The sequence below is a fragment of the Ahaetulla prasina genome, chromosome 1 (assembly GCF_028640845.1).
Source record: "Ahaetulla prasina isolate Xishuangbanna chromosome 1, ASM2864084v1, whole genome shotgun sequence".
NCBI lineage: Eukaryota > Metazoa > Chordata > Lepidosauria > Squamata > Colubridae > Ahaetulla > Ahaetulla prasina.
In genome coordinates this window covers 177265369-177292115 of record NC_080539.1, presented here as the reverse complement: position 1 = coordinate 177292115, position 26747 = coordinate 177265369, and the positions used below count along the sequence as shown (strand labels likewise).

Below are 26747 nucleotides of genomic sequence, written 5' to 3'. Positions count from 1 at the left end.
ACTTGCAACAGGTGTGGTTTTAAAAGAATGTCTGTCTGGAGGCAAAGAAGTAAGAAGTAGTAAAAATTTGCCATCAATATTACATTTCCTCTGTCCATAATCCTAATAACATTGTCAAAAAAAGAGCCCTGAGGAACTTCTTAAAGGGATAAAAGCTTATACTATCAATTCAGCTGAGGTAATACTGTAATTGTGAATCTTGTTTTTATTAAATACTTAGTAGCATGTTCATCTGATACAAATGAATTAAAAGGATTTTCAGATTAAATTCACAATGCCAAATTTTCATAACTGGCTGTGATACTTGAAAACATTTTTAAAAAATGAATTTTCTGCTCAGTTTTTTTAAATATATAAAGCACTACCAAACAAAGGTTATTTATGGTTATATACCTTTTCTTCTTTGATTATACACTTCTTTGTTAAGAACTCATTAGATTCTTTCAACAACGTTTAAACAAATATAATGCTGAAGAATGATAATTTGCTTCCAAAATTTAGCAGCACAATTTCTGGGAATTTTGGAGGCTACGGAAGCAGCATACAAGAGAGTACATTGTACTCCCTTGCACTAAACTGTGGTTATAAAATAATCATTGCACAATAAAAACTAGTGATCTATATTTATATGTATATAATGTATAAATTATGATCCATGTGGTATGCTATAATTTTCTCTATTATTTATATTAAACAATTTGTTAAAATCATACATATTATTTTCAAATGAACTTTCAAAATCACATTTTCTACACCAAAATGGTGCCATTTATGAATATTTATGTTGTAGATGCAAATTGTATTAAAGTAGCATAACTATTTTTGTGTTATGAATATAAAGGAACTAAAAAAGTTCCTAATATTTTTCCTTTACATAATTACATTTTATTTACTACATAAACTAAACCAGCACTGATTTTTGAAGAACCAAATCTTGCACCTATCTGTGCAAAATTCCAAGAATTTTTCAGAATTATATCTATATTGCTTGAATCATTACATATGACCTTCTTCAAGTGTCTATCCTTGGGTCTACCTTATTTATAACAGAACACTAGTTGCCCTTTCAAACTGATGGCTCGAAAAGATGGATCCCACTACAAAGGATTTAAAATGAACAACTTTAATAATGCTTGATCTTTGCTGTCATATATAACATGGAATTTTTTTTCCCATGCACTGGCGGGTGTGTGGTTTTGCATGCTACCTAGATTCCACATATGTGCAGATGAAGCTTCACATACTTGCATGGCCCGGTTCCTAATGGTTTGCGGCCCGGGAGTTGGGGGACCCCTGATATATAAGATTAGCTGCTTTGGCATAGTAAAAATAGATGATATCCATTCATTTCATTTATTTTTGAATTTTAGACAAACTAATAAAATATTGTTTCATTTATATGTGATATGGTACTTTATGCAATACTTTTTATTTATATTAAAATAATATAAAATAATATAATATATATGGGCTTAGGGCCCGGGTACTTACGGGACCGCCTGCTGTTACCGTATGCCTCCCACCGACCAGTACGTTCTCACAGAGAGGGACTTCTCAGGGTGCCGTCCGCCAAGCAATGTCGGCTGGCGGCCCCCAGGGGAAGGTCCTTCTCTGTGGGGGCTCCCACACTCTGGAACGAGCTTCCCCCGGGTTTATGCCAAATACCTGACCTTCGGACCTTCCGCCGCAAACTGAAGACACACCTTTTCATTCGCGCGGGGCTGGCTTAAATTTTTAAATTTTTATAAATTTTAAATTTAATTGATTTTAAATTTGTTATTTATTTTAAATGGGGTTTAGTTTTATAAATTTTTAAAATGCTAGGCTAATTATAATAAGTTTCTTAATTTCTATTTTAAATTGTACATTGTATTGTTATTTTTTACTGCTGCCTGTACACCGCCCTGAGTCCTTCGGGAGAAGGGCGGTATAAAAATCAAATAAATAAATAAATAAATAAATATTGAAAACCATTACCTGAAAAACCCCTTTAAGAGGGGTTACCTACACTAGTATGATAGTTATTGTATTATTCTCACATTTAGGCACTTTGAAGAGAATCAGCAATATACAATACTTAATAGAACTGTCACAAAAGTGTATCTTGATTGAAAGCTCACCTCAGGCACTCTCTTGCAATGATTGTGTTTACAGTATTTTTACTCCATTCTTCAGGAAGTTCTCACAGCAGTTTACAAACTCAAGGGTGCCTTCATTCCTAGTCTTCCATTTGCATTTTAAAGATTACACTGAACACTACTGACAAAATTTTTGCAAGGGTATTCTGCAGTTTCTATACATTCTCCTCAGGGGTGAAATCTAAAAATTTTCTCTACCAGTTCTGTGGGTGTGGCTTAATTGGTGAGTGTGGCTTGGTGGTCAGATGGCTGGATGGGCGTGGCCAATAACAATAAATAATAAAAATAATAAACAAAGTATAAAAAAACAATAAGAGGTACCAAAAACCAACTTTCACACTTTACACACACACAACACAACTGACTCACACATAATGTAAAAGCAGCTGCACTTCACACTTCACACAGCCACAAAAAGCTCAAAAACCAACTTTCACACTTTACACACCCCCACACCCCCCCACACAAAATACCACATACAGCTTTCTAAGATTTTGTGTGTTTGTGTAGTTAGAGTGAAACACTACAGAAACACACCAAATCTCAGAAAGCTGCACAAATATTTTATTTTATTATTAAAGTTTGTGGACTTCAATTCCCAGAGTTCCTCAGCCAGCAAAGCCAGCCAGCCAGAATTAATCACTCAGTGATGAAATAGATTAGCTAAGTTAGATTAGTTCTGTCTGGTGCTGAAAATGAAACTGGGGCTTTCCGGCTGGGAAAAAAGCCATAAGGTCGATCAGTAATCAGGTAAGTGCCTTAGTCTCTCTTAAAAGGAGGTTTTCTACATGTTTTCTACAGAAAACATGTTTTTTAAGGTTCTGCTGATGAGGAACTTAGGTGAGATCCCCAGAGTAGCCTTTAAATATTTTTTTTTAAGTTTAAAGGCTGTTGATCTCAGCTGAGGGGCAGGATCCTCAAAGGCTTTTTTTTTACTTTTAAAGGCATGTTTCGGCTGAAGCAAAACTTTCTTTTAAAAGTAAAAAAAAAACCCTCTGCTGATGGTGCGGCTCAGCAGAGGCAGGGGGCGGGGCCAGGGATTTTTGCTACCGGTCCTCCGAACCAGTTGCCGCCATCGCTACCGGATCGCGCGAGCCAGTCCGATCCGGGAGCATTTCACCCCTGATTCTCCTTCTCCCTGCATCTCCCATATAATCTGCCTTAGAGAATTTACCATGGTCCTGGAGTTGCGTATTTTGAAAAGAGTGACAGTGTATGAATCCAATTTATTGGTGGATAGCATTCTGTTAGAATAAGAATACTTCAGATAGTCCAGGGGTGAAATCTAAAAATTTTCCCTACGGTTCTGTGGGCGTGGCTTAATTGGTGGGCATGGCTTGGTGGTCAGATGACTGGGTGGGCATGGCCAATAACAATAAATAATAAAAATAATAAACAAAGTATACAAAACAATAAGAGGTACCAAAAACAAACTTTCACACTTTACACACACACAGCACAACAGACTCTCACACACACACAATGCCACATACAGCTTTGTGAGATTTTGTGTGTTTGTGTAGTTAGAGTGAAACACTACAGAAACACATCAAATCTCAGAAAACTGCATAAATATTTTATTTTATTATTTTGTTTATATTTTTTAGATCAGGGGTCTCCAACCTTAGTAACTTTAAGGTTTGTGGACTTCAATTCCCAGACTTCCTCAGCCAGCAAAGCAGGCAGATTGAGTTGCTCACTGAGGAGGAGATGGATTGCAGGCAGGCAGATTCAGTTGCTAGCTGATGCAACTGATGTAAAGCATGGCTTTGCCAGCCCGAAAGGAGCAGTAATTAGGTAAGTGCCTCAGCGCAGCCCAGAACCTTTTAAAAGGAGGTTTTCTACAAGCTCTTCGGTTGAAGAGCTTGTAGAAAACATGTTTTTTAAGGTTGTGGTGATGAGGAACTCAGCTGGGATCGCCAGAGGAGCCTTTTAAGACTTTTTTTTTAACAACCTCTTTGGCCAAAGAGGTTGTTAAAAAAAAGAGTTTAAGGGATTCTGACGATCCCAGCTTAGCCGCGGGATCATCGAAGGCTTTTTTTTTACTTTTAAAGGCATGTTTTCGGCTGAAGAAAAACTGCTTTTAAAAGTAAAAACAAACAAACTTTGATGATGGTGTGGCTCAGTAGAGGCAGGGGGCGGGGCCAGGGATTTTTGCTACTGGTTCTCCGAACCACCCACCACCATCGCTACCAGATCAGGCAAGCCAGTCCAAATTGGGAGCATTTTACCCCTGAGATAGTCCACCAAAAATGACAGGTCACTTAACGATGATTCAATGTTATGACCGACACCCCAACATTCTGGTATGTCTGTCTCTTTGAAACAGACATACCAGTCTGTTTAAAGTTATCACAGCTGCAGTGGCCTTGCAGTCATTCATCCTTACAACAGACTGGAGATGCTGCAGTGCCCTCCCAGCCTTTTTGTTTTATTTATTGAAGAAATGTGGCTTTCTCGGGAAGGGAAGGAGGGAGGGAGGGAGGAGATTAAGCAAGGGAAAGGTTTTGGGAAGCTCATCCTAAAACTGCCGCCTTTTATGCAGCTTCCCATAGTTTGTTAGAGGCAGGAGAGGTTTGCAGCTGGCTGAACAGCAATCAGATGATCGGTGCAAAAAGGTCTGAAAGAATTGCCAGAGCCCTTTTATTGAACTTTTCCACCTGTCCCAAATAGGTTCTAAAACTAAAATCTCCACTTCTGCTCTCCCATCTTATCCCTTTTAAAATCCTTACCTTGACTCCAGACTGAAGAGTAGAGGAACCAATCAAGCAAGGAAAGAAAATCTTTCTACAGGATCCAGTCTGGGTCGGTCACCAAGACCAGAGGTTTATCTTTTGAGCTTTCGTACTCATGCCGGAGCCCATCGTTAGGAAACTTCTCTCTAGCAGAGTGTGCGCCTGCTAGAAGCACGCACTCTGCTAGAGAGAAGTTTCCTGACGATGGGCTCCAACACGAGTTTAATCAACAAAATAGAGGATACTGGATCTTTCCAAGCTTAAGCTGTTTGTCTGTTATTGATCTGGCTGCCTGATCAATAAGTCCATCCCTCCCAGGTTTTTTTGCTTGTTTATTTATTGAGGAAATGTGGCTTTCTAGGGAAAGGAGGAGTTAAGCAAGGGAAAGGTTTTGAGAAGCTCATCCTGAAGCTGCCACCTTTTATGCAAGGGCCAGCTTCTCAGTTTAGCAAGTCACAGAAGACTTTTGCACCAATGGCCAGCAGATCAGTGCAGAAAGCTCTGAAAGGCCAGGGAGCTCTTTTTTTTTTTTTTTTGCCCTAGAAAGGCAGGGCATCTTGGCAAGAGGAAGGACAGGGACAAAATTAGGAAAGGCAGGGTTTTTCTTCTCCATTGAGAGAGAGTCAGCTTGTGACATGCTAGCATGAGAGGGGTGAGCATGGGGTATCTTGGGATGGGGGTGGTCTTGAGACTAGGCTTCCCAGGATCTTCCGCACCCCTAAGCTCTACTTAACAACTTGTTCATTCATTTAACAAACGCACTGGGCAGAGCAGGGATGGCTGGTTGTTACTTGAGGCAGTTCGTTTAACATTGTCCTAACTTTTGACTCTAATAGGCAGACACTCCTATTATGGTCATAACTTGAGGATTACTTCTACTGGATGCAACAAAGAAAGTAATTAATAGTCTTAACAGGCTTGTACTTGATATTGATTCAGGTGTGTACCCAATACCTTTGTCAAAATACTAGAGTTGTTTTATAGGGTAACATTTAAGAACCTTAGAAACTGGGACTACTTTATCTTTTTATAGTATCCTGTATTGGTAGGCTAATCTACATCATTTTACACTTAATGCTCAGATTTTATATATATGCAGCCTGAAATATTTCAATCCTAGTTCAATTACATTTGCATTTTGGTATGCATGTATTTGTAATTAAAATGTAACTTAATTCTTTTAAAGCACTGTACATCTAAAACAAAATTTTTGTTGCTGATATTTTAAAGAAGCCACTGTTTGACAATTTTTTTACTCTCTAAAGCTAGGTTGAAAAAATTCTGTAGAGACATTTATTTGTTTATTTATTTGTATTTCAGAAGACCAAGAATGGCCTGCTTCACCTGCAGACTTTCTGCTTGCTACACAGCTGTTATGCATCTATTGAACTGTAGCCAACAGAGCTTAACAAATGGTTTATTTCCTTCCAGTGAGATATTAGTAAGACAATTGGTTGATAGCTTAGAAAAAAACAAACAAACAAACAAACAAACTGTGTGTGTGTGTGAGAGAGAGAGAGAGAGAGAGAGAGCGCAAATTTTCTTGTTCTTATGAAATTGTAAAACAGTTTAGTTTAATTTAGCACATGATTCAATGATGCACCAAGCTAAAGGAATCCGATTTAAAGGTAAGAATGGCTAGAACTTATTTGAAGTTACATAAGAAAAAAAAAATCCAGAAGAGGTTTTGAAGAACCAGTCAAGATTTGATTGGTAGGTATGTTCAAAATGTTCAAAAGTTCTTCCAAAATTATTTGAGAAGAGATGGAAAAAAGCAGAGCTGTCGCTTACCTGGCTGTGACAGGCAAAAGTGGTGACAAGATATACATGTTAACAAGAATAGGAAAATCTCTTTTATGTTAAGGAAAGAAAGTATTTCAAAGAGATTACTTACTTATTTACATTTATATCCCACCTTTATTATTTTTATAAATATCTCAAGACAGTGAATGTATCCAACACACCTTCCTCCTCCTATTTTCCCCTTAACAACAACCCTGTGAGAGAAACAGTTCCTTCCAAGAGTAAAAACAACGAACAAACAATATGGAGTCATCCACTTGAAAGGGAATGAATATAGATATATCTTTCTTTAAAACAGGATAAAATTGCAAGAGAGAATATTTTTCCACTGGTGCAGGAAAAGTAAATCCTCCTGTATAAATAGAGGAGAGTTGAAAACAATAACTGCCTCAAATAGCAAAGAGTGTTTTGAATTGAAGGCACAGTCATATGAGGCAAATGCTTCAGATTTTAGCTCTGTATGGGAGCTAATGTACCTGTGTAGAAGGTCTTTATTCCAAGCATAGAAAAAGATATCTAGTGATTCAGGATTTCCTTCTGTGTTTTCAGAAATTATGGCACAGGACATTCTTTGTTGAATGCTCAACACAATAGTTTACCATTTATGGAAAGTAGTGACAGGCAGATTGACAGAATCATTATATTTTCATCTGTATAGGTGAACAGTATCAGTTGGCCAGAGGCAGTATTTCTTAAAGAGTCCGTTGAAGAGCAGGGCAAATCTTCCTTATTTGTTGGCATAGAAAATAGGCATTGAATCCTCAGAAGCTAACTGAATTGTGGTTCTGAACCATAGACGCAAACACCTGAATGACTATATCTAGAAAGGGACTAATTATTACTACATGGAACTATAAATATGGAATTGGGATTGTTGAACATTATCTAGAAAGGAGCTGTGGTATCCAAGCCACATCATGGAAGATCAGTTTGCAAGGTGTACCAATTGCACTTCATATTTGAATCCTCTTTATTTAAAAAATAATAAGACTCCCACTTGCCTGGGAATTTATGTCTCTTTAATGTTAACAAATTCATTTCTGAGAAAGTGCTTCTATACTATTACTCCCAAATAGCCACAAGAATATCTATGAATATATAATAAATTTATAAAGGAAGGAAAAAGAATTTTCTAAAAAGTGTAAAAAGGATCACACATACACACACACATTTCTGGTATCTGTATCATATACATACTTTCTCAGAAATATTTCAGAGGGGTCTTTCAGAAGATTCTTTTAAGGTTCTTTTAAAGCATGCTTAATTGAGAAAATTTATCACAGTACACACATCTTTCTAATTAGATGGAATAAGCTGGGTGATTAGAACTGTATACTGAAAAGTATTAAAAGATTCATGCAATTTCTTTTTGTATAATTAGAAAGGAATTTTCAAAAACTATAAAAAGAATGTAATTGTGCAATTGAACACAGAAATTAAATATTAAGATCAAACTAACAAGGCAAGTAGCATAATAGAATAAATTATATAAGCAGTTAGTGTCAAGGCTTAATTTAAACAGTATGTCTTAATTATGCAAAAGAGCTGAGTTAATGTAACTCTCTAAGGTTTCCTCCATTGTTTTTCCTTCAGAAACAATAAAATCTGCAGATCTACAGCAATGAGCTGGGAGACTGTAAAACTGCCATTGTCCATTAAACTTAATTGTCCATTCTGCTCAGAAATCTTTTAAGAAAAGAGCTTCCCAGAGGGCTTGAATATAGGGTCACTTAAGAATTGAGTTACTTTTATTCTGGTTGCAAATTGTCTTCAACAGCGGTTACAGAAGGATAACGTGTAAATACCTCACTGCAATGATTGACTTCTCAAACGTCAGTTATAGAAATCTAATATGTGAAATGTGATGAAGTGTTTAAACAATCACAATGAAAAATTTCCACCTGTGTCAGAATATAATTAAATTCTTATTTAAGATTATTATCTTACCAAAACATAAGGGTTTAACCAAGAGAGAGTGGTATTAGATATTCTTTCCAGTGGATTTTCAACGCTTCTACTGATTTCATAAGTTCTACATGTGTTTGTCCAGTTTACTGACTCAGTAAGGACTTAACATAAACTATTTCTAAGTTGCACTAGAATTCAACTTGCAATCTTCAACTTGAAGATAGTGTTGGAAGAAAACATCCATCTGGGTTCAGTTCCAAGTGGGGATAAAGACACTGGAAACATGGAGACTGCTTGGAAAGATGATTTAATGGTGGACAGGATCACATGGCTTGAGTTCCTGAACAGAAAAGGGATGAGTTCCTGTGCGCTCTCTGGCTTTATGCTTTTTCTGAGCTTTGAACTTTCTGGGACACAGGAAGAGTATCCTGTTTGGTTGTCAGACTCCCAGGGGGTGGGGGTCTTAACTAGCTTTGCTGGCTGATGTAATCTTCCCCGGTGTCATGTGGTGAGTTTCTGTTGCTAGGTGGGTCCTATTGTGTTGCAGATGATGGTCCATTGACAAAGATGGGGAGAATGAGTTTCTGCCTCTGGCCCATTGACAAAGGTGGGGGGAATGAGTGAGCTTGGTTGAGGCCTTAATGGCCCATTGACAAAGGTGGGGGGTGGTAGGAAGCTGCAGGGAGCCACTCTGTCCTCAAAACATGTTTCTCCATTTCTCATCCAGGGAAATATAATATTTTGCCCTTTTTAATATTTCCTAAGATATTTCATTCTTCTAGGAGGGGGGTGGGTGCTAACTTCCTACAATAGCAAAAAAGCTTCCTTATGCAGGGCTGGATTGCCTGTGTACTTATGATAGCTTTTAGATTATACTATCAAAACCTCACTTGAAAGAATGAATGATTGCTAATCTCTTTTAAGATTCAAAGCAATTATTTCAATAACCATTACAAAACCAATGAAAATATACTCAAAGATGGTATAAATTGAATAGGATAAAATGGTAAACTGCGGCTATGTTCCCTGGTTTGTCCTACTAAAGAAGTTAATGCTTTAAAATAAGCATATTTTCTTTCAAATACAGCAGAATTTAGGTTTACCACTCTAGTTTTCTTAATCAGAGGACATAAAACTATAAAGTGATCTGTAGTGAAATGGCCAGATCTGAATCATGCCCATTTATGATTATTATTAAGTTATTTCCCCACAGCTTAAGTGCTATCACCTCGATTTCATGTATGTTGCTATACTATTCAATTAGCAAAAGAAATCCTATCTTTCATTACTACTTATGCCAGGTCAATCGGAAGAATTTTAAATTACCTTCTTTTATTATGTAGGAATTTAGCACCCACCCCCCTCCTAGAAGAATGAAATATTTTAGAAAATACTTAAAAGGCAGAATATATTTCCCTGGATGAGAAATGGAGAAACATGTTTTAAAGACAAAGCAGCTTCCTGACTTCCCTCCACCTTTGTCAATGGGTCAAAGGTAGAAACTCATTCTCCCCACCTTTGTCAATGGGCCATTAAAGCCTCAACCAAGCTCACTCAATCCCCCCATCATTTGCAACACAATAGAACAGAAACTCACCACATGGCAAGGCTCAGGCAAGCTTGAGGGACAACCTACAATGTTAGCTAAGACCCCCCCCACCCCCTGGGAGTCTGACAACCAATCAGGATACTCTTCCTGTGCCCCAGAAAGTTCAAAGCTCAGAAAAAGCATAAAACCAGGGAGCACACAGGATCTCAGCCCCTTTTCTGTTCAGGATCTCAAGCCATGTGATCCTGACCACCATTAAACCATCTTTCCAAGCAGCCTCCATGTTTCCAGTGTCTTTGTCCCCACTTGGAACTGAACCCAGATGGATACTTCTTCCAACAATTAGATGAAGCAATTTTGTTACAGATAATGCACACATGCCATAGGTCCGCCATCACGGTTATATGGCAACTAATCAACAGAATGCATGTAAGTATAATGCCATTCTTTCCCTATCTTTGGGTTACTGTGGAACCAAAAACCCAGAAGGGCAGATCTCCAAGAGGATGATAGCATTGCCCTCGCCTAGCCAGATTTCAATAATACATTCCAGCTGTCTGCTATCTATAACCAAGTCATGAAGAAACTTAGCAATTAGAAAACTTACAACTCCGTCGACTTCAACATGACCTGTGTTTAACACACAAAATCATCTATTGCAATATTCTTCCTGTAAATGACTACTTCAGCTTCAATCGCAATATTACAAGAGCAAAAAATAGATTCAAGCTTAATGTCAACCACTTCAAACTTGATTGCAGAAAATATGACTTCTGCAACAGAGTTGTTAATGCTTGGAACTCACTACCTGACTCTATAGTCTCTACTCAAAATCCCAAAATCTTCAACCAAAAACTGTCTACTATTGACCTCACCCCATTCCTAAGAGGACTATAAGGGATGTGCATAAGAGCACAAAAGTGCCTACCGTTCCTGTCCTATTGTTCCCTTCATTATATCAAATTAATATAGCTGATGCATATTCTTTACTTATATATATATATATTTTCTTCATGATATGTTTTTTTACTTATGACAATGTTTGTGTATACTATTGTGACAAAATGAAATAAAAAAAAAATACAAACAGATCTGTCATTTACTCCAACCAATGTGAATCCGAGGCCACTAGTGATCTGAATACCAAGATCTGGAAATGGAGCATGCTTTCCAGATTTACTCAGCAGGATTTTCTAGAATACAATTATATAACTAATGGTATCAAATACTTTTAAGAAGCCCAGAGCAAAGAAAATGGATTGTATTTCTATTGTCCAATACTTAACCACCAGAATACAAGGCAGAAATGACAATGGTTCAGATTTTATACAACTAAAACAAAATTAAAATTATAGTATTATACTATAAAGAGCTCATTCACACCATATTTATCACAAGGCAATTATTATATGTGATAATATATTGTTAAGAATTGAGAAACTTTGTTGAGAAAGATTGTCCCAAAGATGCTTTTTTGAAGAGGCAACGGGACTTTCTGGTTTTCCTTTGAAGATGCTTCGCTTCTCTGCAAAGAAGCTTCTTTAGCTCTGACTAGATGGTGGGAGAATGGAAGGATTTGTACATCGGGGAAACAAAACAACCACTTCATAAACGCATGACACAGCATAGGCAAACAAACACACCAGGACTAGATTCAACAGTCCATCTGCATTTAAAAGACCATCTTATGTCATCTTTTGATGACAGCAAAGTCCATATTTTGGACAGAGGATTGTTGATTTGAAAGAGAGGTTAAAGAGGCCATCTATGTCAAAATTGAACAGCCCTCTCTCAACAGAGGGGGAGGGATACAACATCATCTATCTCCAATCTACAACACAAGAAGGCTCCACACCAATTTTCACCACTCAGGTGACCCTGATGACACAGATAAACCTCCAGGTGGACCTAAATGATCCACTTAAAGAATGCAAATGACCATCTGTCTGCAAGGAGTATAAATCCTTCCATTCTCCCACCATCTAGTCAGAGCTGAAGAAGTTTCTTGGATGAGAATTGAAATGTCTAAAAAGAAAAACCAGAAAGTCCAGTTGCCTCTTCAAAAAAGCGTCTTTGGGACAGCCATGAACTGGATGACTGAGAATCTCCACAGACATTGAGAATGATTGTTACAGATTATTGTTTGATCTTAGAACTGTCAGTAGCTTATGAACTATAAGCTTATACATTAAAAATATTATAAATCACTTCAATCCTGGTTAATGTGCCTCAAAAGTGTCATAATTCATCCAATAGCAGCAATAGTACTGAAAATTCTTCAAGCATAACTTACCATAAATAAGTCACGGGCACCAATATCAACTGCTAGCAGAAAGGCCTTTTCAAATCTTTGGTGCCTATAGAAAGAACACAAGCAAAAATTATTGAAATATATGGTATTAATTACATGTAGCAGACACAAATATGTAACCACAGCCATGAATTCTAGTCCCACCTTGGGGACTAGGGTCAGTAGGGTAGTCTTCGGCCACTCACTTTCTCACTTCATCATAGAAAATAGGCAAGGGCAAACCACTTTTGAAATTTTGCCATGAAAAATGCAGGGATGTGTCCAGGGAGTTGCCAGGAGTCGAAACTCAATGCCTCCCCGCCATCAAATCAAGATAAGAGTAAGAGACAAGGGAAGGGAGGTATATTACACATTGATGTCTGACTCCAAATTCACCTCTTTTTACATTGTAAGTGAACGTAAGCAAGCTTCAGGGCAAACAAAGAGCCTTAGACCCCCATCACCTCTATCTCTGATCATCTTTCCACCAAAAGTTACTACTCTTCATAAAATAAGCAGAACAGATTTGTATTCAACATACTACCACAGCACTTCTCTACATTAAAATATTTTTGCAAAGTGAAAGAGATACAGTTCTACTTATGATATATTCTCCCAGAAATCTTGCCATTGTGTTCCAACACAGTGATAGTGTTGGAGAGAAGAACTAAGAACGTTCAGGAATGTATGAAAGTCTTCGCAGATGCTCAGCTAAAGCAGACAGGGACATATAGTAAGAAGTAATAAAGGGAAATTATGTTGGTTCACTTTAATGACAACAAAAAAAGCCTATTTTCAAGTGTGCAATAGAAGAGTATGGTAGAACACTCCTGAATTTTACCAAAAAATCAACATGGGCAGACAAGATAAAGTGAATGACAATGTAATTACGGAAAATGGACCCTTGAAATTGGATGACACTCAACAAGCTACAGGTAGCCCTCAACTTACAACCATAAATGACCCCAATATTTCTATGGCTAAGCAAGATAAGTTTTAAGTTTTATCCCATTTTACAACCTTTCTTGTCACAGTTGTTAAGCGAATCACTACAGTTGTTAAATTAGTATTATGGCTATGAGGTAAATCTGATTTCCCCACTGACTTTGCTTGTCAGAAGGTTGCAAAAGGTAATCACATGACCTCAGGATCCTGCAACTATCATAAATACAGGTCAGTTGCCAAGTATCCAAATTTTGATCATGTGACCATGGGATGCTGCAATGGTTGTAAGTGTGAAAAGGAGACATAAGTCACTTTTTTCAGTGCTGTTGTAACTTCAAACAGTTACTAAATGAAAAGTTATAAGTGATAATGGTACTAATGATATTTATGACATGGCAAGGTAAAAGTCTGCAGGATGCCTAGAAAAAAACAACCCAAAGCTGCAAAGAGAACAATAGTGGCAATATGGAGCATAAGAAGCACAACATGAAAAAGCTCAACACAGTTGAAAAATGAAATGAATTTATTACACATTGACATCTTAAGGGTCAGCTAATTGAAATTAACTGGATTTGGTCAGAAGATCATGCTAGTTACTTCTCGGAACATACAAAAAAATAAGCAGGAAGTTGAAAGTCCCAAGCAGCTCCCAAGCAGGCTAGTGGGCAGGTAAAAAGCTGCTGAGGCATGGCAAGTCCAGCTGCTGCCAGGTGCACCAGTTGGCATAGCATGAGCATGGTAGAGCCAGGGATGGCTGGTGCTGGTGCAGGAGAGATTGCTGGTGACCGAGTCAGCACAGGCAGGCATGTGCTACAGAGTACCAGATTCCTACAATCTGGTACTCCATAGCTCAGGAGAAAATGCCAAGGGAGTGGGAGCAATTTACAGGAGTGACTTGAGACCTTCCCTTCCAGCTTCTCCATTGACTTTGCTTGTTGGAAGCTGGTAGGAAGTTGCAAGAAGATCCTTGTCTAACAATCTGCAATATACTATGGTATTGCAAATTTTCTTCCATTCCATTCAATTCTACTCAAGCAAGTTTTTTTATACACACTCTATTTTTTTATTTTCTAGACCAGGGGTCTGCAACCTTAAACACTCAAAGAGCCATTTGGACCCATTTCCCATAGAAAACAGCGGGAGCCACAAAACCCTTCCCATGCCTGACAATTTCTTGAATGGCCACAAAACTAGCATATGTAGTTGAATTAAACATTCTATTTTCTTCTGAAACTTTTCTTTTCTTTGATTTATTCATGGTTGAAATGAATACTTGGGGTTGAAAAGCTCATTAAATTGTGTGCCAGTGGGCGTCACACATTGGGGGTTGTGATGCATATTTTGAGTGACAGGGAGCCACAGCAGAGGGGTGAAAGGGCCACATGCAGCTCCAGAGCCACAGGTTGCTGACCCCTGTTCTAACCAAGAATGGGAATTTTTCTTTGTAGAGTTAATCCTCTTGGCTTTACCATGTTTTTTGTTTTGCTCATGGTCTATTCTACCCTTCTCCTTTAAGGCAAACAAAATTCTGATAATTCAAACAGTACAATCTAAGGATCACTGAGGCTAAATCAGAACCTTGCCAGTTTTTGTCACTTTTCCACCTGCTTTTTCGTTACTGGCCAAGCTTTTTGAAGGAAAAAAAACAAATTAATGTAACACCAGTAAAATAAAATAAGCACAAGGCTAATAAAGTAATAATGAAACTTCCATGAAATACTGATATTCTATTGAAATGTAGAAGAAAATCATACTAAGAGTCAAAAATATTTTTACTAACTAGTAACTACCAACAAGCTGTCTTAGTCATGCTCATTGCCCGTGTAAGTAAATTCCTTGTGCTGGACTGATAAAAAGGAAAACTGCTATGTTTCTTCCCTTGCTTCTCTTCAGTAAGAATGCCGTTTTTAAAAAATCATCTGTGGAAGAAGAGCTATGTCACAGTTATGTTTTACAAACATTTCTTTAGAAATGAACTCATTTCTCCTCATAAAGAAGTCAAATGAAGGATGATGTATGACTGCAAAAGATATTTTTAAATCCTTCCAAAGGAAGACAATGAATAATGAATATTGAAAAAAACTCACATATAATTAAGTGGAATAAAATGAACTTCTAATTTCTTCAAACTTTAAAATGCACATGCAATTGAATTTCATTTGAGCATTTTAACGAGCAATTGTATCTAGGCCTATGAATAAGTGATGCAAATAGGTAAAAACAACTACATCTCCCAGACATTTATTTCAAGGCTTACATGATCATTTTTCATTCAGCAATTCTGTTTAATATTTCAATTTAATACTTTACACTTTCATTCAATTTCTAGGCATCTAGCCCATTTCTTAAGTATAATGTAATTATTCATAAGAAACACTTTCCTTATAAATTCTCCTATTAGCAATTGTTGAGTCAGAAACAACATTTATGGAGGTACAAAATTAAAAAATGAAGTTTCATTAATTATATTTTTCAATATTGTTACAGTTTAATTCTGGGCCTTACTAAACAGCGTTCCTTTAGCTAACGACCTGAAGTATGCCTATTTTGCCATGCTTGTTCTGAGGGGTAGAACCAACTCCAAGTAACCTGGTCCTGATCTATGAATTGTATCCAGAATACACTAGCAAGAGATCACAAAGTAGTGGTATGCTGAGTAACTGGTGCCACTGACTACTCATATTCCTGCATTCTGCACCAGTTGAAGCTGTCAAACACAATTAACTTAATCTTTGATACATTAATTTTCAGACTCATAATTTTCATTGTATCTTACAATCTAAAATTAACCAAAAACCATTCAGCTTGTCAGCCAGTAGCATAGTATCATCTACATACAAACATATATGCAAAACCACATCACATTATTAACCAGTACTTAATGTTATATCATCACATTTTTATCGCAAATCTGTCCATAATAAACACTCAAACAAATATTAAACACCTTTGTTTTATACTTCCTGCTGAGTGCTGAGCTATTTGCTAAACCTTCCATTTATTCTCACACATGCTATTCTTGCTTTCCATTTGTTTAAACTTCAGTTGTAGATATATACAGTTAATTTTGCCATTGCTACATATTCTCCAATTTAAGTTCCCAATCAGATATTATCAGAACTGTATTTTTTTTCAGCATGGGGCAAAATTTATGTTTGATGTTTGAAGGCTTTATACCTAATAAGAAATATTGGGATTTTATTTCAAATTTATGTTCCAAAAGTTTCTGCATTATATTATGTGTATTTTTTTAGGACTTTTGAGTTTTCTTTACATGTTTAGTACAGGTAGTCCTTGATTTATGACTAGTCATTTAATGACCTTTTGCAGTCACAATGGGCTCAGAACAGGTGCTTAACATAACATATTTCTGACCATCATAAACCATTGTGCTGGCCTTCCCCAGTCATATGACTGCATTTCAGGTGCTTGTCAACCTCTTCACATTTACTATCAGTTGCCAAGTGCCCTGAGATCTGCATTCTTTTGTGCCGTCTTCTCCAGAAAGTCAATGGGGAAGCAGACAGGAAAGGTTGCAAGGAGAGGGGATGTTGGATTTGAGGTCCAATCCCCCAGCATGCTGCAAGATTTTGACTGCTTTGCTGAGTGATCAAGATTCCAGGATCGATTGTGGCTGTAAGTGGAGGACTACCTGTAAAATGTTCTTTTCCAACATTTATAATTGTTTCATTTATCAGTCTGAGAGATTATTGATGGAATTGCGTAAAATACTTTGTACTTATTTTATTTTAAGCTGTAGCTTGGAGTAAATTTTATGGATTTGATCCATAATTATTCCCATTGCTGTGTACTGATCGTGTTTTTGAAATTTTGTTTCCATTTTCTCATCCAGCTATTTGTTCTGTTTCTGTATTGTATCTAAGTAAGAGTTTATCTATGCACCCTGATAAAAGATAATTATTTGTATATACATTTTGAATTTAGCCTTTTAAAAAAAATGTCTCTCCCTCATTCTTAAGGTTAGATTGTATCCTTCCAGCTATGATATATTTGCGGCCTTCACAAAATATTTCTTGCTGTGTCTTTAATCTGTTCCTTGGATCAGTGTGAATCATGTCTGCGTTGGTAATTAAGTTTTTCGTACTGTAATTATCTCCAACATGGAAGGCATTTGAAGGAAAAACTAATGTTGAAATTGTTAGGCTTATTATTTTCTTGCTAAAATTCCATTTTTTAAAATAAACTTTGTTTGATCATTTGTTTTTAAATTTTTATCCTCCTTTGTGCTTCTATACCACATATTTATTTTATTTATTTATTTATTTTATTAAAAAAAATTTTTCCATTAATTTGGCTGACTCCTTCCAGTATTCACATTTTGCTGTTAAGAGAATTTTATCCACTCTGTTATCCATGACAACAAACATGCTTTTTGCTATACCTTAAAATTTGGAAGAGCAAGATTATTTCTATCTTTTGAATCTTATAATATTTTTAGTTTAATCTGGGTCTTTTCCCACTCCATATAAATTTGTTGACAAATTTCTTGTCATTCTTGCAAATGTCTCTGAGACTATAATAGGAACCATTTCCAACAAATAATTTATCATTGGTAATGTATTCATTTCAGTAATTGCAACTGATTTTAACTAAAATGGCTTTGTTCTTGTCAGTAGATCCTTATTTCATTTTCCACATACCATATCATTCTCATTTTCCTCTAATGCTTTGTTTGTGTGTAAGGACATTGCTTAAATTGCTTGTCTTTCATTCTATAAGAGCTGCAAATAATTCTTAACTTTCACTGCCTCTTAGTTTCCCAACATCTTACTATTCAGAAACTTCTAACTGTTTACCTTTTATCTTTCTATATAGGCACAATCCATCACAAGTTCACAACCTTCCAAAATACTCTGCTTTGAAAACTGATGTTAATTAAAAATGCTGATAAGAACTTCTGACACTTGTTGTTTCACATTTATTTTGCTCAACCTTGTCCATTAAAAACCAGCTATTATACTTTGTCTTTGGCCTTTCATCTGTTCTAGCTTTAGCCCTCTGGTGATTATATAAACTTAAAAATATTCTTGAAAGCTGCATTGAGTAAACTTATCAGCATGTCTACACCCTAAGACAGCTCTATAGCAGAGGCAAATATAGGCAAAATGAGTTCCTGTTACTATTGTAAACCTCTATTGTGCAGATATGATGGACCAGGGGTGAAATGCTACCGGATCGGACCAGATTGGGCGAGTAGGTAGCAGAGATTGGTTCTGGTTCGCCGATCCAGTAGCAATCGCCCCCGAACCACTCCACGGCCCACAGTCCAGCCTTCGCAAGCTGGATACCTGAACACCGGGAAGGCAGCTCACCACCTGCTCGCCCTTAGGTCAGGGGCCAGGGCCCATTCCCCGAGGCCCCGGAGCCGCCGCCTGCCCCAACCGGGTCAGGGAATGCACCATTCCCTGACTCCGGCCTTTCCCCGGAGCCGCTGCCTGCTCTTCCTTTGCCCACTTGCTGCCCACTTGCCGCCTGTTCCCCCTTCGCCTTTGGTCAGGGCCCAGGGATACCTCATTCCCTTGAGACCCTGGAGCTACCCCCTGCTCGCTGCCTGCCTCAACCAGGTTGGGGAATGCACCATTCCCCAACACCAGCCTTGTCCCAGAGCCGCCACCCGCTCTTCCTTCGCCATGCAGCGTACACTTACTTTCTTCCAGCGGCTGGCTGCCAGGAAAGGCAAGCGTCCAAAAGTTACTGGAGTCCCTCTCCTTGAATATGCTGCTGCCATTGCTGCTTGTTCCATGCACCGGCTGCGCAAGTGCACACCGTTTATTTCATTTATTTATCAGTGGCAAGTTGGGTGTGCGCTTGCGCAGCCGGCACACAGAACAAGGCGGCATATTCAAGGAGAGCAACTCTGGTAACTTTTGGATGCTTGCCTTTCCTGGCAGCCAGCGGCTGGAAGAAAGTAAGTATATGCCACGTGGCGAAGGAAGAGCGGGCAGCGGCTCCGGGACAAGGCTGGTGTCAGGGAATGGTGCATTCCCCGACCTGGTTGAGGAAGCAGCGAGCATGGGGCGACTCTGGGGACTCAGGGAATGGGGCGTCCCTGGGCCCCGGCCCCTGACCAAATGCGAAGGGCGAGCAGGCAGCGAGCAGGCAGTGAGTGGGAGGCAGGTCCGGAGAAAGGCCGGAGTTGGGGAATGGTGCATTCCCCGACCCTGTTGAGGCAGGTGGCGGCTCCGGGGCCTAGGTGAAGGGAGAACAGGTGGCTAGGGAACGGGAAAAGGCAGAATAGAAATTAATTTTTTTTCCCTACTGGGTTCTGTGGACGTGGCTTGGTGGGGGTGTGTGTGACTGAGTGGGCATAGCTGTGAGTGACATTGAGTTGGCCACGCCCACTCAGTCACAGGACACACCCACCCACCAAGCCACACCCACAGAATAGGTAGCAAAATTTTTTAGATTTCACCCCTGTGATGGACCAACAATTTTAAAATGTGCAGTAGGTTAGAACATTTATGAACAGATTCTAGGATTCAAGCATTTGACATTCTGATTTAAAGCCATTAAGGCTTTCAATGGAAGGAAGGAAGGAAGGAAGGAAGGGGAAGGAAGGAAGGAAGAAGCAATAATATAGGAAAGCATTTGTCACTTTGAAAGTAGGAAATAGAAAATGATATGTGACTCCCCCATTGTCTTCAAAAACAGAAACCCTTCAGAATCCAGTGCTGTACAACTTATTCTCTGCAAGTACAACCAGTTTTGAAATGTACATAACTATTTCTTTATATTTCTCTTCTATTTTACCTAGTTTTGATTACAATGTGAACTTCACAGAACACTTGGCTCATATAGCCATATAGCTTCAAAATATTTAAGCAAAATAAAAATTGTCACTTTAACTGCCTTGACCTAAAAATACTGTAGAATGAAAAAACTGAATATTTTACTGGATGACATCTTAAAAACAAAACAAAACAGAATCTTAACATCTGGTTATGTCAGAGCCCCTCTCTAGTTTTATAGAACAAACCAGCCTTTTCATTTTGTCTTGGAATCATACTGACACCAATACAGTACATTTTGATTACTTTTACAAAGGGATTAGAAGCTAAAATGTATTCCAAAGAGGATGTCTATTAACAGATTTCAGGATTCTTGTTAAATCTTTCTCCTGTAAGTTATTTCTGATACCAACACCTGAACAAACTCTTAATTAGCTTTTGGGTATAAAGCATAATTTAGGTGCTTCAAAACTACCATCTGCCCCATAACACCACCAGATACATGTTACATTAATATTCAGGAACCCTTCTTAACTGCTTAAACCAACCATATTTTTACACAGTAATGACATCAGCTGAGATAGTCAAAAACAGTAGTAAAGGAGAATATGTTCTTATAAATGAGGTGGAAATTCCTAAGAATATTACGTTTTTTAATTTTCTCTTTCAAAATATTTTCTAAAAAAGTGTTCTCATCTAGAATATTTAAGGGTATCAGCTATCTCAGCAGGGAAGAAAGATGTGCTTTGCTAATGGCTAAAGGAAATCATTCTTACAAGGGCACTTTATTGCTGAATGAGGTCTTTTGTCTTTCTTCTTTTTCTTTTTTCTAATTAGGGAACTGTAAGCTAAATTAACTGTAGTTAAACTATCAACACTTTTATACCTTTCATATACTGTATATTTATTTTTTCCTTTAGGAAGAAGATGTTGCAGTAATCTTTCACTGTTCAGTAAATGTAAAAGCCCAGAGATTCACCAGATATAAACTGCTCAGAATTACATAAAAAAGAATCTAGTGATACAAAGCAATACATGCTTAGTTTTGTGAATCTTCTGAAAGTTCACAAAGAGTATTCAGAAGTAAAGATTATTATGAAATTAAGTCTAAAAAGAATTGTGTGTGCATTTATATACATTACCGTTCATTCATTGTTTTTCTACTTGAGTAGAAAAGGGACCACATTATAGTAACTTAATAATTTTTCTAGGTTTTGTGATTAGTGGTATTTATTTCATTATTTGAAAATAAGTATATGATCAGCTGTATAACAACCCTACGTGGCTAGCAAGCAAATACACAAATAATACAAACATAAGATTAACATTTATCAGATCACAACTGTCATAACATTACCCACTTAAGAAAAATACAAAAATATGCTGGGCTTGCCTCCTATCCTGACCTAAGACCTAAGAGCAACATCAGGTTTTTAACAGTCTTTGGAAGGCCAGAAGAATAGGGATCTTCTATATCTAAGGAAGCTGTCTGTTCACAGGGAAGGTTGCACTATGGAAAAGGCTTGCTTCCTAGGTACCACAGGTATCAACATTAAATAGGGTTGAAGTGACCCCACCCTATCCAGTCTAGTAGAATGGGAAGTGTCCTCAGTAGGATGGTTGATCCTACAAATAATCTGGTCCTGTGCCATGTAGGGCTTTAAAGATAAAATCAGCCTTCTGAATTGTACCCATAAAGAAACTGGGAGGCAGTATAGCTTGCACATGAATGGTATAACACAGGCCAACCGTGAGGAACCCAAAATTATTAACTGAAATGTCTGGGTAATCTGCAAAAGCACCCCATATACAGCACATAATATCATTTAAATAATGACCATGAAAGATGATTTCACAGGAATTTGTCCTTTGTACTGTATTATTACCGTATATACTCGAGTATAAGCCGAGTTTTTCAGCACGTTTTTTGTGCTGAAAAACGTCCCCTCGGCTTATACTCGGGTCTATACGGCTTATACTCGAGTTTTTTTTTTAAGCCCCTCGGCTTATACTCGAGTATATACGGCTTATACTCGAGTTTTTTTTTTCTTTTTTTCACATTTTACCGGACGGCGCGGGGAAGCCCTGCCGGTGCAGTGAGAGGGCGGGGCGGGGGAGCCGCCAGCCTTCTCAGCTGAGGGAGGGGGGGTTTCCCCAACCGGTAGGTGCCTCATTTCCCACCCTCGGCTTATACTCGAGTCCCCAGTTTACCCCAGTTTTTGGGGTAAAATTGGGGACCTCGGCTTATACTCGGATCGGCTTATATTCGAGTATATACGGTATACAGGTTTTATGATTCTCTGGCATAGGAATATTTATTTAAATAATCTTTTACGATTTTTGGCTATTTTAATCTTGTTTATGAACAGTAAGGTTGTAAGCCACTTAGAGTTGCTTGAGGATTAAAATGACAAATAAACCAAGTCAAACAAATAAGTGAGATACAAAATCTTAGTATGCTGAAAACAGAGCAAATATATATAGCACCTGAACATGTTTGAAAAAGGACTAGTTCAAATGAGCCAAAATATCACTGAAATTTGTGTGTGTATGTGTCTTCTAGAACAGGGTTCCCCAACCTTTTGGACCTCAGGGACCACCAAGTCCATAATTTTAAATCCCGGGGACCACTAATACGAATCCAGCGCACCGCTTGCTGAAGCGCCTGGATTCCCACTGACGGGATTGGGTCCTTCAGGCACTGTCCCTCCTCTCTCTTTCTCTCCCCCTCCCCTCTCTCTCCCACTCATTCTCTCATTCTGTCTCCCCCTTCTCTCTTTCTCTCTCTCCAACTCATTCTGTCATCTCTCTTTCTCTCCCCCCCTTTCTCTTTCTTTCTCTCCCCCTTTTCTCTCCCCCCTCTTTCTCTCTCTCCCGTTCATTCTGTCATCTCTCTTTCTCTCTCCCCCCTTTCTCTTTCTCTCCCCCTTTTCTCTCCCCCCTCTTTCTCTCTCTGCCTCTCTTTCTTTCTCTCTCTCCTCTCTCTCTTTCTCCCTCAATTCCCCTCTCTCCTGCCCTTTCTCTTTCTCCCCTCTCCCCTCTTTCTCTCTTCCTGCTCATTCTGTCATCTCTTCTCTCCCCTTCTCTCTCTCCCCTTTCTCTCCCCTCTTCTCTCTCTCTCCTCCCTCTTTCTTTCTTTCTCTCTCTCTCTCTCTTTCTCCCTCAATGCCCCCTCTCCTGCCCTTTCTCTTTCTCCCCTCTCCCCTCTTTCTCTCTCTCCCCTTCCTTTCTCTCCCACTCATTCTGTCATCTTTCTCTCCTCCCTTTCTCTCTTTCTTTCTTTCTCCCCTCTCTCTCCCCTCTCCCCTCTTTCTCTCTCTTCCCGTCTCTCTCCCCAGTCATCTTTCTACCCCTTCTTGCTTTCTTTCTCTCCCACTCATTCTGTCATCTCTTCTCTCCCCTTTCTCTCTTTCTTCTCTCTCTCTCTCCTCTCTTCTTTCTCCCCTCTCTGCCCTTTCTTTCTCCCCTCTCTCCCACTCATTCTGTCATCTTACTCTCTCCCACCTTTCTCTTTCTTTCACTCTCTCTCACCCTCCTCTTCTCCTCTCTCCCCCCTCTCTTTCTCTCTCCCCCCTTTCTCTTGCTCTCTCTCTCCCATTCTTTCTCATGGGCCAGCCAGTATCTTGGGGCTGAGAGGAAGTCAAGCGTCCCCCCCAAGAGACTGAGGTGCAGGAGCACCAACAAGGAATGGAAGAAACTTGTAGTTTTGGATCGTAGCCCTCACCGGCTGGAATGAGGTAATGGTGCAAGTGGGGGGGAATGGCAGTGCAGGCAGGCCGAAGCAACGGGTGGTGGGAACCCCGGGCTGTTTCTTCTCCCTGCTTTAGCTTCCTGTCAGCTGAATCAACCAGTGGCTGTCCCCGCCCCTCGCCCTCCCTTCCCAGTCACTCCTTGCCTGGCAAGGGAAGGGAAGGGGGGGAATGGAGATTTGCTCCATATTCCAGAATGGGAGCGAAGCTTCATCTCTTGCTGGATCTTTCTCTCTCTCTCCCACTCTTTCTCATGGGCCAGCCAGAGTCTTGGGGCTGAGAGGAAATCAAGTGTCTCCTCGAGAGACCGAGGTGCAGGAGCATCAACAAAGGCCGGAAAAAACAGCCGCAAGATCCAGCTCCCGCTCTGGAATATGGAGTGAATCTCCATTCCCCCCTCCCCTTCCCTTGCCAGGCGAGGAGTGACTGGGAAGGGAGGGCGAGGGACGAGCACAGCCATTGGTGGGTTCAGCCAACAGGAAACTAAAGCAGGGGGAAGAAACAGCGCGGGATTCCTGCCACCCATTGCTTCGGCTCGCCTGCACCACCATTCTCCCCCCTTGCACCATTACCTCATTCCAGCCGGCGAGGGCTCTGCTGCAAAGTTACAATTGCCCGAACCTCCCTCAACAGCGGAGATTTACAGCCCCACCATGAGCTGCCTGGCCAGTCCCATATTCCAGACCTCTAGTCACGGGACTGGCCATTGCTTATCCCAGAACAGCTCCTCCACCCAGGTGCGCCCCGGACCACCAACATTTTCTCACAGACCACTAGAAAATATGTTAAATGCTTTAATAATTTTTATGGAAATAGTATAAATTCTTTGAAATTGATAAAAGTCAGGACAGTTGTTCACCTGAGCAGATGATGGAAGAACCTTCGTGCATATCTGCTGATCTGGTCCCTGTATCCCAAAACAGTTGTCTCAGACAAAGGTCGGGTTGGTGCATAAAATGTCCCAAGAGTTGCCTCCAGCTGTGCTGTGGAATTCAAACACAGCAGCAGTTAAACAAATGGAGTACATTCCCTTCAAGAAATATGGGCTTATGTCTTCAGACAGCCAAGCTTTTCAAATGAACCTACAGCTCGGAAGAATAATTTTTTTTAAAAAGTGACAGTACAGAAACAAATCTATGTATGAACAATCATTTCAGGCAGCACCTATGATGATTTGGAGCAATAACAAAAATCTGTCAGTATCTTAGAATAAATGGATCTCTAATTATTTTAATATGGCAAGAATGATTAATGACTATGCTAAACTTCAAGCAAAGTTTTTCCTAGTAAAAAGCAGTCTCCTTTTTTATCCTTCCTGTTCTGACTTAGCTTGTCATTGTCCCACAGGTAACAATCTTTTCCAAGGTTACCCCCTGGAGGAAGTGACTTGACCTCTGTAGGTATTTCAGCACCTCTGAAAGAAGCATTGATAACTGTAGGAATGTTTTTCTGCTTTCAGTATTGGTTGGCAGGCTTCAATAGTTACAAGGTGAGTCATATCTTAATATGTCATGATAATAGAATAGCATAGAATTTTTTTATTGGCCAAGTGTGATTGGACACACAAGGAATTTGTCTTGGTGCATATGCTCTCAGTGTACATAAAAGAAAAGATACCTTCATCAAGAATCATAAGCTACAGCACTTAATGATAGTCATAGAGTACAAATAAGCAATCAGGAAACAATACTAATATAAATCGTAAGGATAAAAGCAACAAAGTTACAGTCATACAGTCATAAGTGGAAGGAGATGGGTGATGGGAACGATGAGAAGATTAATAGTAGTGCAGACTTAGTAAATAGTTTGACAGTATTGAGGGAATTATTTGTTTAGCAGAGTGATGACCTTCGGGAAAAAACTGTTCTTGTGTCTAGTTGTTCTGGCGTGCGGTGCTCTATAGTGTTATTTTGAGGGTAGGAGTTGAAACAGTTTATGTCCAGGATGTGAGGCAGGGGTGAAATGCTCCCAGATCGGAGGGGATCGCATGATCCAGTAGCGATGGCAGCTGCTGGTTCGGAGGACCAGTAGCAAAAATCCCTGCCCCCCCCCCCGCCTCTGTTGAGCCGCACCATCTGCAGAGGTTTTTTTTTTAACTTTTAAAAGCCGGTTTTGCTTCAGCCAAAACAGGCCTTTAAAAGTAAAAAACAGTAGAACCTTACTTGTACTCTTACTTGTGGAAAACATGTTTTCTACAAGTAAGAGTAGAGATTCTAAGGCACTTTACCTGATTACTGAGGAACGCATGGCCACAGCCCGAAAGCAGTTTCAGTTTCAGCTAGACAGAATCAATCGCTCAGCTAATCTATTTCCTCGGTGATCAACTGGCTGGCTTTGCTAGCTGAGGAACTCTGGGATTTGAAGTCCACAATAAAATAAAATAAAATAAAATAAAATAAAATAAAATATTTGTGCAGCTTTCTGAGATTTGGTGTGTTTCTGTAGTGTTTCACTCTAACTACACAAACACACAAAATCTCACAAAGCTGTATTGTGTGTGTGTGTGTTAGTTGTGTGTGTGTAAAGTGTGAAAGTTGGTTTTTGAGCTTTTTGTGGCTGTGTGAAGTGTGAAGTGCAGCTGCTTTTACATTGTGTGTGAGTCAGTTGTGTTGTGTGTGCATAAAGTGTGAAAGTTGGTTTTTGCTACCTCTTATTGTTTTTTTATATTTTGTTTATTATTTTTATTATTTATTGTTATTGGCCAGGCCCACCAAGCCATCTGACCACCAAGCCACACCCATCAATTAAGCCACGGCCACAGAACCGGTAGGGAAAAATTTTAGATTTCACCCCTGATGTTAGGGGTCTGTAAATATTTTCACAGCCCTCTTTTTAACTCGTGCAGTATACAAGTCCTCAATGGAAGGTGGGTTGGTAGCAA

The 26747-nt window shown here is 39.1% G+C and overlaps 1 protein-coding gene across 12 annotated transcripts in view; it reads right to left on the bottom strand.

Moving 5' to 3' along the window:
• WDPCP (WD repeat containing planar cell polarity effector) overlaps positions 1-26747 on the bottom strand; it is a 262122-nt gene that overhangs the window by 52143 nt on the left and 183232 nt on the right. For all 12 annotated transcript variants that reach the window (XR_009155037.1, XM_058182505.1, XM_058182449.1 and 9 more), the window contains 2 exons: positions 24726-24849; positions 12427-12490 (listed from right to left, as the gene is read on the bottom strand). Coding sequence is in view for 11 of the 12 variants with exons in the window: in XM_058182505.1 (XP_058038488.1) it covers positions 12427-12490; positions 24726-24849 (188 nt within the window). In the remaining variant the exon portion in view is untranslated. The remainder of the gene's footprint in view (positions 1-12426; positions 12491-24725; positions 24850-26747) is intronic.